The sequence below is a fragment of the Triturus cristatus genome, chromosome 4_1 (assembly GCF_964204655.1).
Source record: "Triturus cristatus chromosome 4_1, aTriCri1.1, whole genome shotgun sequence".
NCBI classification, from domain to species: domain Eukaryota; kingdom Metazoa; phylum Chordata; class Amphibia; order Caudata; family Salamandridae; genus Triturus; species Triturus cristatus.
Window position 1 is genome coordinate 891,994,494 of NC_140585.1, and position 14,300 is coordinate 892,008,793.

Genomic DNA, 14,300 nt, shown 5'->3' on the forward strand with positions numbered 1-14,300 from the left:
GCGCTTCTCTTTTATTGATTCCGTAATGTTAGTAATACTGTTTTTAAATCCAATTTTTTTCCCATACATATAGTAAATATTCACTGAATTTATTAATGCTCTTTAAGATTGTTATTATTATACTTTTCAATCAAATAATTATTTTTAATCGTTAATAGTGTTATCTTTTTTTACCTCTATGTATTATTTATTTATTCATTTATTTATAAGCATAGTAATCCTCCTTAACCCCTTCTGTGCCCCGCCCTTCCCCCGCCCTGTGCCGGGCGTTGAATTAGCGGGCGGGGTTCATGACGAGATAGTCTCGTCATGGGCACAGCGCAACCGCGCTCCATGACGAGACTATCTCGTCATGGGCACTGAAGGGGTTAATTCAAGAGATCATACATAGCTTTTAATGCTACATTTTACAATATATTGTTATATTTCTTATTAATAATAAGAAAATCTGTTATTATATACATTTTAAGGACATATTTGGATCTATATTTGTCAACCACTGTTTCACTCTCCTGATGGGGCCCCTCCTCGTGGCAGCAGTCCATTAGTGTTTGGACCCGTGGTTAAAAGTCCTGAGATCCCTTGTGCCATTTTTTATATTTGGCACTCTTTCCTCCCTACCTCTCCCTTTGGCATTTATACTACATACTATTCTTTCTGTTGAACACACCTCTAGCTATCTTCACACATTTATTCTCTCATCATTAAATAGCATTACCCATTTGGTTCATTTATTATTTACCTGATCTTTGTTGCGGTCCAAGGGCTTTTTTTTTTTTTTTTTTCTTTTTTCTTCTCTCTTTACCCCTCTTTTTATCCCCTTACCTCTCTTTTCCTTTTCTTTTCTTCTCCTTTCTTTCCCCTCTTCTATTTTCCTTTCCCTCCTTTTTTTTTGTTTTGTTTTTTCCTTTCTTCATATCTTATTTCTCTCCTTTCACTTATACAGCAACATTATATCAATTTCTTAATTTACTATATCACATTCTGGCATCTTTATTAAATTTGTATCGCTAATCTTTCCTATTCTTATCTGACATGGCCACTTCACACGATCTCCGAGTAATAACATGGAATGTTCATGGATTGACACATTATATTAAAAGAAAAAAGACACTCTCTCATTTACAGTCCAAACATGTGGATATAGCTCTCCTTCAAGAAACCCACCTTGACGCTAAAGAGTCTGAAGAATTAAGAAGAGACTGGGTGGGAAAGGTTATACACAGCAGCATACAGAAGAGAACAGATCCAGATGTGACACCTACCCGCAAATGTGGAGTTGCGATTCTTATCCGTAAATCCTTACCAGTGATAGTCTTGAAATCCTGGATAGATCCAGATGGACGATATGTCTTTGCCAAACTTCGCATCGGTGAAACACATATATGTGTTGGCTCAATTTACGCTCCCACGGGGGCAAAACGATCATTTCTCCTTCAACTAAACCGCCTTTTAACTGAAATAGGTGCTTCCCAGTTTCTCATCGGTGGAGATTGGAACCTAGTACGTGATCCAGTCCTTGATAAGACAGGCCCTCTAGATAAGACAAATGCGGCATATAGAGCTCTAATGAACGATGTGGTGGCAGATAATGGTTTGGTAGACCATTGGCGACTTTCTCACCCGATGGATAAGGACTATACCTTCACTTCCCCTACGCATGGCACGCTCTCTCGCTTGGACTACTTTTTAATCTCCCAGAATGTAGTTCAAATAACACAGGACTCTCAGATACTGGAGGCAGCGATCTCTGATCATTCTCCAGTTCTACTTTCCTTACAAACTGGTTTATCTAAGCCAGGTCGCAAACCCTGGCGTCTAAACATTCAACGTTATAGGATACCCAAAAACAAAATGTTATTACTATCCAATTTTCAAGCCTTTATGTCAGTCAATCAGGGGTCCGTTGACTCCAACAGAACTCTTTAGGCGGCGGCAAAAGCTACTATCCGCGGGCAGCTTATGAGAGATGCAGCGCAGTTTAATAAACAAAATGCTAAGAGGCAAAAAGAATTGGAGCAAGATATTGTATCTTACACTCGATTATATACACTTAATCCAACGATACCACATCGTAAGTCACTGGAAAAAGCTTGTATGGCTTTAAATAACCTTTTTACCTCTAAGGCAGAATACGCCTTGCATAGAATAAAAGGGAGACATTATGAGCAGGGGGAAAAAGCGGGAAGATTATTAGCAGCCCAGCTACGTCAGCAGCAAGCAGCTATGGCCATACCGGACATTAAGTCAATGAACGGTGTTACTCTAACTAAATCCCAAGATATTGTTAACGAATTTGCCCAGTATTATCAGTCTCTTTACACTGCTGAAACTCAACTTGACACTGACAAATTGGATTCTTTTTTTACAAACGTAAACTTACCCTGTTTGTCAGATGAAGGTAGAATCTTATTGGAAGGTGAAATTACCAGGGAAGAAATATCGCATGCAATTGCTGGATTGCCATCTCACAAGGCCCCAGGAGAGGATGACTTTCCTGCAGAGTTTTATCATTGGGCAGGAGTGCATGTGCTTGACTCTCTTTTACTCGCGTTCCAAGAGGCAGAGGGTGAGGCCTCCTTGGGCCTTATATCTAATAAAGCTATTATTGCTGTGTTACCTAAACCTGGCAAAGACCCTTTATTATGTAGCAGCTATCGTCCCATATCGTTATTGAATTGTGACATCAAAATTCTAGCTAGCATTCTGGCCTCTCGCTTGCGTAAGGTTATCCCATCTCTCATACATCATACCCAAGTAGGATTTGTTCCGGGGCGTTCCTCTAGGAACCATCTTCGCACTCTTGCCCACACACTATGGTATGCCAAGAATCTTCCGTATGACGCTTTGGCCTTGTCGCTTGACGCAGAAAAGGTGTTTGATCGAATTGAATGGGATTATCTTTTTAGGGTGTTACAAAAATTTGGCCTGGGAGATCAATTCATAAACAAAATACGCTTGTTGTACAAAAATCCTTCGGCACAGGTAAATTGTGGGGGCTTTATCTCAGATCCATTCTCTATCAATCGAGGTACTCGTCAGGGTTGCCCCCTCTCCCCGTTACTCTTTCTTCTAGCCATGGAACCGTTGGCTGCCTCCTTAAGACAATGTACTTATATTAAGGGCATTTCTCTTCCGACAGGAGAATCCAAAATGTATCTCTACGCAGATGATATTCTCCTTACACTCACAGATCTCTCCATCTCTTTACCATCTGTGTTAAAAATAATACATGACTTCTCCTCCATTTCTGGGTACAAAATTAATTGGAACAAAAGCGAAGCACTGCCCATCTCGAATGGGACCACAATAGCGGCCATTCAAGGTTTTCGCTTTCAATGGAAATCTTCTCATCTCAAGTATTTGGGCATACTAGTGAACAAAGGCCTAGTGAGTATGGTTACGGATAATCTCAATCCCCTCATTGCTCAAATGCAACGTGATTTTGAAAAATGGAAGGCACTGGGTCTCTCAATGTGGGGCAGGGTTCAAGCCGTGAAAATGGTTACTCTTTCTCGTTTTCTTTATGTCCTCGGGATGCTTCCTATTCAAATTCCTTTAACCACGCTACGTTCAATTGATTCTAAGATCAAATCCTTTATATGGAACTCTGCCAAACCCCGTGTCTCAGCTTCAAAACTGAAGGCTCATCGCTCCTATGGAGGAATAGGTCTACCCTCAGTGGAGCATTATGCTTTGGCATTACAGCTTTCTCAAATGTCATATATGCTTTCACATTCATCGGATGCGCCACAGTGGGTACATCTTGAACGCCACCTTTCATTAACAAACGCAGGTCTTTCTGTTTTATACGGCTCGGAATTTCGTCCCCGAGACTCCACCACTAATCCTATTTTGTCGGCTATGCGTGCTGCTTGGCAAAGTGCACACCGCTTACTGGGCTCACATCCTCGTCTCCATAGAAAAGCCCCATTATGGAATAATTCTGCAATTCGTATTAATAGACAATCAATATCTTGGCCTATTTGGGAAACAGCAGGTGTTTCCACCTTAGATCAACTTTTTTCAAACAGAGATATTAAATCATTTGCCCAACTGCAGGAAGAATTCCATTTGCCTGATATACAAGTCTCAAAATACAACCAGTTACGACAATCCTTACGGAGGAGTCTAGGACCTCCACCATGGCTCTTGCCTGACTCACCAATTGTTACATATCTCCACACTTGGGGTAAGATGAAAGGAGCTACATCTGGCTTTTACCAAACTCTCACTTCGCATCTTTTTTCTCAACCCTTATCGCAAACTTTACGTACTAAATGGCAAACCTTATTATCAGTCTCTTATACTGACGATGAATGGTCTGACATTCTTAACAATCTCAACAAGGGTGCACGTGAAGCACGATTGAAATTTTGCATATTCAAGATTTTACATGATTGGCATTGGTCACCAACAAAACTGCATAAAGCTGGCTGGCTTCCCCATTCTAACTGCTGGAGATGTGATCGTACGTCTTGTAACATTTCTCATATCATTTGCGGATGTCCAGTGATCCAACCCTTTTGGAATTATATAGGTAAAACCTTACATTCCACGATGCCTCTACAAACTCCACTTTCGCATGCTACCATTCTTCTGCATGATACACGTCAATCACAATCACTTTCTAAACCACAAGCCCGACTCTTACACACAGCCTTAGCTACAGCCAAAATTTGTATACTACGGCAATGGAAGTCGCCTCAACCACCATCACAAGAAATATGGATGGTGGCCATGATTCAAACAGCTTCCTACGAACGTGTTATATACAACATACAGGATCAATCTGATCTCTTTCTTCGAGTATGGTCACCTTTTCTAGCTTTAAATACCGATGCTAATATTAATGACCCATCTACACAGTAATTTAATTCTTATCCCTTTTCATTCTCATTCATTATTCATTATTGGTGGTTAATAAATCTTAATACATATTGTGTCTACCTATTATTTGTTGTTGTTTTTAATATCTACTCACCAGAACACTTACATATAATTCTGTATCTTTTAATATATATATTTATACATGAGGGTTTCTCTGCTTACACTTTCATCTTACACAATATACCCATTGTCTTTATTTATTGTTTGCACATTTTCTATATTGTCCATTTCATTATCCTTTCTATTCTTATCTCGTAATTCCTTTCCCTACTTTATATCCCTTGGCTCCGTAACAATATATTCATATACCTGTAGTATAATTTAATTTATTTCATTTTGTCTATTTCAAAGAATATTATTCTTTCTCTTTCTTCGAATCAGCATAATTACTTTATGTTATGGTAAGTATTTATCATATCGTATCTTATCTCACCTTATGCTATCTATCATTTAGAATGTCCTCTCGTACATCAAGTGAAATTATTATCCCTTATATTCATCTTTTCTCTATTCTTATTGGTTTTCTAGAGTGTCTTCTTTTCTCAGGAACATATTTATCTAGCTATATATAGCATTATGTGTTATATTTGTGTACATTTTCATTTATCGTTTTCTTTTGTGATTTCTTCTTTGCCTTCCCTTTCTCTCTCCTCCCCCCCCCCCTTCCCGTAATTCCATCTTTTATGGCCTCAATATACAGTCAAATATTTGTCTTTGCATGGATCTGTTTATGTATTTATTAAATTATATAATATGATTAATTATTCAGAAAGTTTTATTATATGCTTATATATAACAATTTTCTTATATATTTATTGTATGATAATGCAAACAGTTATTATACTATATGTATTCTTTTGTAAATTTCAATAAAAAATTGAAACACAAAAAAAAAACACATTAACAATTTACATGCCTCGGACATTTTCAGAATCACAAATGAAACAAATTGCTTTTATAAGGAGCATTCACAATTGAAAAATAAAGATATATTTTAAGAGCAAACAGAAAAGTATTGGAACTGTCCACCAGTAAAGCTAATAGTAATAGTATTTAGCTCTTGCTACCTTCGACTTGTTTGAAAACTTTAAATATTTCTAGAAAATGTAATTGACGATATAAGAGCCACTTTACCAAAATGCATATTGCGTTTGTGCTCAAATGTAAAAGGTCTGGGTTGCGCTCTACAGTTTATCATTATTATTTTTTAGACCTAGACTAAGCAGCGGATGCACTGTCTTGAAGAGACTATTGTATTCAATATGTGTTGTGTTTTTGTCCCGCCCCTACTGCAGACAAAAAAGCACTTTGACATGGGCAGCGCTGGCCCTGTTATATCGCTGTTTTCCACGACTTTCATCCATGTTTAATAGCATCCCTGCTGCTATACCACATAGCTAAAAGACATTGACAACGCCAACAGCCCTCGCATTGCCGAGACCTGCTGGCTTTGCCAGTGGTTGTTTTATTATCATGTTAGGGATTGCCTGCAAAGTCGGCCTGAGGGATGGCAAGTGGTTGGGATTAATTCACGCATTCCTTCCATCCTTTTTGTTGCTTGTCGCTCTCTGACTTCTTTGACATATGTTAACATTTCTATAGAATGGTACTGAAAACTCGACGGCCTCTTTACAAAATGCATTTACCGATTGTGCTGAACTGCAGTAACTCTGTGTTCTTCCCGATTGCGTCAGTTTTTTCACATTTGTCACCAGGTGGCTAGGCAAACATTATTTCTGTCAACCATAACAATGGTTGTGCTTTCTTTTTTAACCCACAGAAACAAAACTAAGTGATCGCTGTGCGTGGAAGTAAATCGGGAAATTAATGTCAATCTATGGAGATAAAGAAGAAACCAAAATATACCAATGAATTCCAAATTGAGCATCCCTTTGTGCACTGTGGCTATGCTTCTAGCGTGGTACATATCAGGTAAGTGTCAACATAGTACTGAGAGAAGGCTTTGAAAATATAGGTTCCGTTTTACAATGCCTTAATTAAAATATTCACTTCTGATATGAAAACATTCCAAAAGTTCAACAATCAAACAACGGTTCGTACCATTGCGTTATTTAAATCAAGAAGAAAACAAGGGTAATTGTAAAACACATTAAGAAGTAACGAAAAAAGAACAGTGCACACTTAAAACGTGGCTTATTGTCACAAAGCTTGTGGTAAGTTTTCACAACATGGAAGTCATAAGATTCACTAAAGGGCCTGTGCGTTGTGGGTGGGTCGGGCAGGCAGCAGAAATACTGCACAGCGTGTTCCCCCTCTGTACATAACAGCACATCTGGCCCATGGCTGATGCTGCATTAGTCAATTTCACCTCACGTCATCAGGCTCCCTGTCATCAGAAGACTTGGGAGAAGGTGCGGGATGGGGAAGATGACTCATCTAAAATGCGAATGCATGTTTTTCATATTCATCCTTGTATAAGGAGCAGGAATGCCCAAAATGTGCAGCTCGGGTCATTCTCTGCATGCACGTTGCTGTGTGGAGTTTCTGCAAGATAGAGGCCAGGAGTACACGGCTGTCTGTCTCCGTCTCCTCTGTCCGGCCATACCAGGTACCATGGCAGGCCGGCCAGAGGAAGGACATCACGTCATGAAAGAGAGTTGGGCCCACAAATGCGCTGGGCATTCCCACGGCTGAGTCCTCTGCATGCACGGGTGTGCAAAGAGGCTAGTCATGAGGACTGTACCTGCTGAATTCAGTAGTATCTCAGTCCTAAATACAACAAAGGTGTGGGATGACGCCAATGGTGTGCAAATAAAATAGCCTGTAAAGAGGGGAAGGCAACAGAGAGCACCCAGGAAGTGAACCCACCAGAAGTGGAAGAGTAATGGCGGCGAACGACAAAGGATGGGGTTGAGAAAAGGAAGATGGAAGAGTTGAGACAGGGGAGGATTGTGGGAGCTGTACCATGGTCTGGAGGGAAACGCAGGGTAAGTAAAACACCAGAGAGTTGGGGAGAGCCAGAGCAATCGTGTGCATGCATGAATCACAGAAACCCCCAGAACTGTGCCCATTCCATTCCATCACATAGAAAATCCAACAAACGGTACCACTGTAGCAGCTGCACCGAAAACTACAGAGACCACCATCCTTTGCAAAGGACCACAGCCAGGGACACCACTGGCTGAGGTTTAAATCTTAGACAGTAGATTCTCTGATGAAGAAGCAGATTATTCTAAACTATGTGGATGTGAGCCGAAGCGCCTGCTTGAACTTTATAGCTGTATAGAGCCTGGGAATAATAGGGTATAGCCTGGGTAAGAGTGTCCGACCACAGTCCTTGAGAGCAACAGTAAGGCCAGGCTTTCAGAATAATGATTATTTACATTTATATTCCTTGCGTGTTAATATATCCTACTTAGATACCCTGAAATCATGCCTTGAATTCAGCCCCCGAGAACTGGAGCTGGGCACACCTGGTGTAGGAGAAGCATAAAGAGCCTAAGATGATATGGTTGCCTTGTTGGCCCACAGAACTGGTCATTATTCTCAGCACTGCTAGGAGGCAGGCAGCATCCCACTAAAAGAAATGTAGTGCTTTACACAAGCCCTTTTTAATAGACTTCCAATGTAGGCCCTGATTACGAGTTGATCAGAATTTTCTATCCCCTGCGTAAAAACCTGTTTGCGCAGCGAATTGAATTCTGACTTGAGTGGTATTTATCGCTTTCATTACATTTCGACAGGTCAAACCTACCGGAATTTAGCAGGAGAAAAGTGTATGGCATTTACTGCACCATGTATATTTTGATGCTTCAAGCACTGACACCCACATGTAAACCCCAACAATCTGAGGAGCTGCTGTTCATCGCTCCCGATCAATAATGTACCCCAGGATATTGTTCTTTATCGTGTGCAATAAATAGCACCTTCATTCCGACAAACTCTGAATCAGGGCCTTAGTCTGCCACATCAACTTGCTTTACTGACACAAAACTTTAAAGCTACTACTACATTCAGGTCACACAGAATTCTATGATGGGTGAAGTGGGAGGAGACCAGATTATCCTGAGTGGAGTAAATAGGCACGAGGGGCTTTTGAAAAGATTCATTTCCACAAAGAGCGTGAACGACCGCCCCTCTTACACCCGCTGTTGCCTGCATTAATGGTGAACAGGTACGAACTGTTACTTCTTTATGTGTAGCGTTACCTGGTTCCCGTGTGTACCATTTGTCTCGCGCCCTGAAAAGTCACGCATCCATTATTTTGCACGATTTTCCATCAGCCCACTCAATTTTCGAGTAATGTCCGTACTTAAATTTCATACGCGTATCTGACTAAACACGGTCCCGACCCTACATATGTTTCCAACCCCTTGAATGAACAGCATTCGGAATGTGATTACCCCTCGTAAGCACGACACTTAAGGAATGACAAATAAACGGGCATCAAGGAATTAGTATTCTGGCATATTATACGAGGATCAGGTACCAGTTAGTTCTGCAGTTTTGTAACGTATTTTTACCGCACACAGTCCAGAGACCCATCTCCACTTCATGGGCTCGACTTTTCACCCTCCGGTAACAGATAATTGATGCATGAAGTTATATTATTCTCAATACCAACATAAGAAGTTAGCATGCTCTTCATGAGAAACCACACGACCCCCATATGCTAATAATCACTATCAGCTTCTGTTGTAAATATTCCCTCTCTTGAGTACTGTAGAGGTTCTACGTACAAGATGTCTGTTACGGCTTTATAATCACAACAAGTAACAAAACTATGGGACTGCGTTTCTATGTAAAACATTGCTAATCTCTTAGAAATACTATCAATACATGTTTATTTACCATCCTCCAGCATATGACAAGATGGATTGTATGACTCTTACTCTGGTGGGAAGGAGGGACGAATTTTGCCATATTTAGTGGGTATATCTACAGTTACTCACTCTTTTTTTTTTTTTTTTAATGAGAAGAATTGCCATTTTCTAGTTGTTGAAACAAGTTATCCATTGTGTTGACATTCAAGAATAATAAGCAATGTCTGTATTCAATTGAGTATACACTTTTTCACAGTTTTTAACAAGGTCTGTTATGTGTTATTCCCTCTACCCTCTTCCCTACCCTAAAATTGCTCCAACGACTTTAGGTTCAAATTGAACAGATACTCTTGGGATTAACAGATCTCACTCACTGGGAGACCCCCTGAATACTAGGGTCTTCTTCACCGTTTAGGTCCTGAAGGAAGCCCACTTGACCCTTCGGGGCACTTGAAGGGCTGAAACATGTCGACCTTTTTTATGGACACCTTCTTTTTTTACAGTGCACATGGCCATAATTAGCCTCTGAGTGCACACCGAAGACCTCTTATAACTTTCCCGCATCCAGTGTAATTAAAGATTCTTTACTGGCTCTACGGGGTTTTTAACTTTTGGATATTTTTCTCACCACATATCACTTCACCAGAACTCACTTTTTTTTCTACGATCACTACTAAAACGACCAGTGGAACGACCTCCAGGTGGAGGAAGCATTGCACCAACCCGATGATGATGCTGTCACGTTGTTAATAACGAAGCGGTGATTGAGGGTTTCTTAACAGTACCTTGTACTACCTTTGCATTCCCTGGTTCTTTTGGGACTAGTGATCCACTCCCCCATTGATTTTTTTGATACTTGAGATAAGGAAGCTGAGTGGATCAGAGGCTCTTCTTTCTCCCTCCAGTCTGATTATTGTAGTACTTAGCAGCGCACAGCTGTGGGAGCTCTCTCTAAAAACTTGAATTTTTTTTTTTAATCTATACCATTCACGTTGGAGACAATCATGGCCGAGAATCTAGGCTTGAGCTACTCCACGGAAGAAATCAATGCGATTTTGTCCCTTCCCTCACCACTGCAAGACAAAGATCTGACACAAACCCTAGCCCAAACCACCGACTGGGATGAACTGTCAGAAACAAAAAAAGAACAAGTGCGCACAGCCATCCATGGCGTCATCATGACCGAGTACTTGTGTGCCAATGCGGCACCAGAAGGACTTTGGGTCAATAACGCTCCGTGAATCTTCCTACAGGACCTGGTTTTTCGTAAAGACTGGTCCTCCATCTCCTGGAAATGTACTAGAGACTACCTAGTCCTCATAATCAAAACAGCAACGAGACTTACAGAAGAACTCACTATTAAAATCCAAGTGATGGAAACGAAAATTAAGAACATGGTACACTTGACAGTGTACAAAAAAAAGGTTGGAAGAAATTAATAAAGAAATCAACGAAACAAAAGACTATATCACACAGAACAAAATACAAAAACTGGGGAAAGACCTGAAAAGATTCTCAATGGAAAGAATGCACCCTTATAGCGCAGAAGACTATAAAGTCCCAGATGACACACTTGATAACTCTAGCAACTCCAGTATGGGTTCCTCAACTAATGGCTCTGACTGGAGTGGTGAGGAATCTTACACAACGAGAAGAAACAGAGGCCAGTACAGACGCCAAAATAGGAGAAGACCTAATACCTGGTTTAATCCCTTTTTTGGCACACAACCACACCCAATGCCCTACACATCATTCAACCCCAATCTCCCAGGCTGGTGGAATCCTTTCTACCCGGGCCCCCCGCCCATGGGTACCCCAACCATGCCAAATATGGGACATAACTACACACATAGACCTCCTTTTTTAGGGAGAGGCCAGACCACGAACAGGTCGAGACGCAAGGGAGTCACCTGGTCAGACCAACAACGCCAAGTCCACACAAGGAGCATGACGGGAGCAAAACCAGGGACCAGCACAACAACCTCATCTTTAACTTGACCAACATAACACTCACAAAGGAACAAGAGGATGTTCTTAATAAGGGTCTGAGTTATGTACCTACACCACCTCTAGATATCTTCAGACTTCAATGTGAAATGGCGGAATTTTGCAGGAAAATTAAACTGAGAGCCTTCTTCAATAATCACGAGGAAATAACCAGAGATGGCGATACGACCCTCCGTCGTAAATCCAATTTTTGCCCTTTGAATCACCAAGTGCCAGCGGAAATCTTGGCCTTTGAACAGGCCATAATGAAGGAAGTAGAAGATCTTAAAGACCAGACAAAAAAAACCTTCATGAACATTTCCAACTCCGAACAAAGAGCATTGGAGTCATTACGACAGAATGACGAACTAGTAATTAAACCAGCTGACAAAGGTGGTGGCATCGTACTACTCAGCAAGGAAGGGTACCATCTACAATGCATTGAACTACTCGCCGATACGAAATTTTACCAAGTCATCTTCACAGATCCTACCTTACGCTTACAGAATACCATTGCAATAATGGTCGAAGAAGCAGTAACCAACAATTGGATCTCGAAGACTGAGGCAGAGTTTCTGATAACAAGAACACCAAGGATGCCACATTTTTATTCCCTCCCCAAGATTCATAAAGAACGACGACCACCACCGGGACACCCTATTGTGTCCGGGATTGGCTCACTTCTAGAACCCCTTTCACAATTTGCTGACCACTACTTGAGGCCACTAGTACAACAGACCCCCACCTATCTGAAGGACTACAAAGACCTTCTGAATCTTCTCCAAGATCTACAATATTCAGAAGAAACAATGTTACTAGTAAGACTCAATGTTGAGAGCCTATATACTAGTCTCCCTCAACAAAAAACACGGGAAACTCTGGAGACGTTACTGTTCAATCAACAGTGGGAACACAGAACACCAAGACATTTTGTTCTCGAATGTTGTAGGCTAGCGCTCACAGAGAATCACTTCGAGTACAACAAGACCATGTACAAACAGTGCCATGGTACTTCCATGGGGAGTACCTTCGCGCCGAGCGTAGCGGGGCTCTATGTTAGTGACTTCGAGACCATCCACATCCATGATGCCTCCAACCCTTTCTTGGACCACATCATCTTTTGGAAACGTTATATAGATGACGTTCTCCTAATATGGAAAGGTAACAAGGATCATCTGGCAGAATTCCACCAATGGCTCAACACCAGAGACGAGTGGTTAAAGTTCACATACACAGCGATTCCCAACAAATTGGACTTTCTGGATGTTACATTTTTTATTGTAGGCGACAGAATACAAACAAAAACTTACTTTAAACCTACCACCAAAAACAGCCTTCTGTCATACAAAAGCTTCCACCCACGACCAATGAGGGAGAACCTACCCTACGGACAGTTCCTCAGACTTAGACGAAATTGTAGCAACATCCAAGACTACAAAAGTCAAGCGAAGGAACTCAGTGACAAACTTCGCAGCAGGGACTACCCCATGAATATCATCAAAAGGTGTCAGAAGAGGGCAAGGAACCAACAGAGAGAGACCCGCCTAGGCACCACAACCAAGGAACAAACAACAGACCTAGTGACGTGTGTTAGTACTTGCAGCACAGTGACAAATGATGTAAAAAAAATCATCAATAAAAACTGGCGAATCCTTACCTCCGGATCACTCAAATGGCCATAACCGAGGTTTTCAAACAAAAGGACGAAGAATCTGAAGGACCTACTAGTACATACACGACCATTGGTAAAATCTACGGCACCGGTCCAACAGGGACTCTGGAACAATGCCCCCGTTACGGGACACTTCCCATGCGGGTCGTGTTCTGTATGCCACTTAACAACGGCAACAAAAACCTTACAACTGTCACCAAATCTAAAATGGACCATCAGATCCCACACCAATTGCAATACCACCCATGCCATCTATATGATCAATTGCCCATGCGGTTTACGCTACATTGGTATGACATGCCGAAAAGTGAAACAAAGACTCTGCGAGCACCGCAGCAACATCAAATGTAAAAGGAGTACAACTAAGATGAGCAATCACTATTTGGAGAAAGGACATACCGTCAACGATCTACGTTGGGTCATTTTAGAAACTCTAACTATCAAGAACAACAATGCTGAAAAAGTACTGTTTGAGAAGGAGCAAAGATGGGTTTTTCGCCTTCAGACACATTTACAAGGACTGAATGATAATATACCTTGGCTGAGCTTCATGAAATAATGGGTCTCTCTTATGACAACTATATAACTTTATTGACACTGTGTGCACATGACACAGACAAAATCCACATATGAAGCCGTGCAGTTAATACACTGTTTAAGAGAATATAAGTATCTACGTAAATACAGGTAACCTTACTGTTCCTTACCCACAAGAACCACATGTATTTACTGCTCTGTATTTACCACAAACTATGAACCCTGAAATTGTAGAGTTTTTATGTAATGTTGTCATCAATAACGAAGTAATGGTCTTTCCTATCACAATCATACAACTTTATTTTTTTTTTTTTATTTTTTTTTTAAAACCTTTATTTATGTCAGTCTGGAACACAGCTATTCAGCCGACATCCCGGAGGTTCGGCAGCCAATTAACTGCAACACATGGAAGCGTCCATAGCTCTGGTACA

The 14,300-nt window shown here is 41.0% G+C and overlaps 1 protein-coding gene across 5 annotated transcripts in view; it reads left to right on the forward strand.

Annotated features, from left to right (window-relative positions):
- Positions 1-14,300, forward strand: part of LOC146855745 (NACHT, LRR and PYD domains-containing protein 5-like) — a 561,293-nt gene that overhangs the window by 115,862 nt on the left and 431,131 nt on the right. For 3 of the 5 annotated variants that reach the window (XM_085653658.1, XM_085653660.1, XM_085653659.1), the window contains one exon: positions 6,671-6,822. The exons of the other annotated variants lie outside the window; for them this stretch is intronic. In XM_085653658.1, coding sequence (XP_085509784.1) covers positions 6,759-6,822 — 64 coding nt within the window. In that variant the 5' untranslated portion in view covers positions 6,671-6,758. The remainder of the gene's footprint in view (positions 1-6,670; positions 6,823-14,300) is intronic. 5 annotated transcript variants of the gene reach the window in all.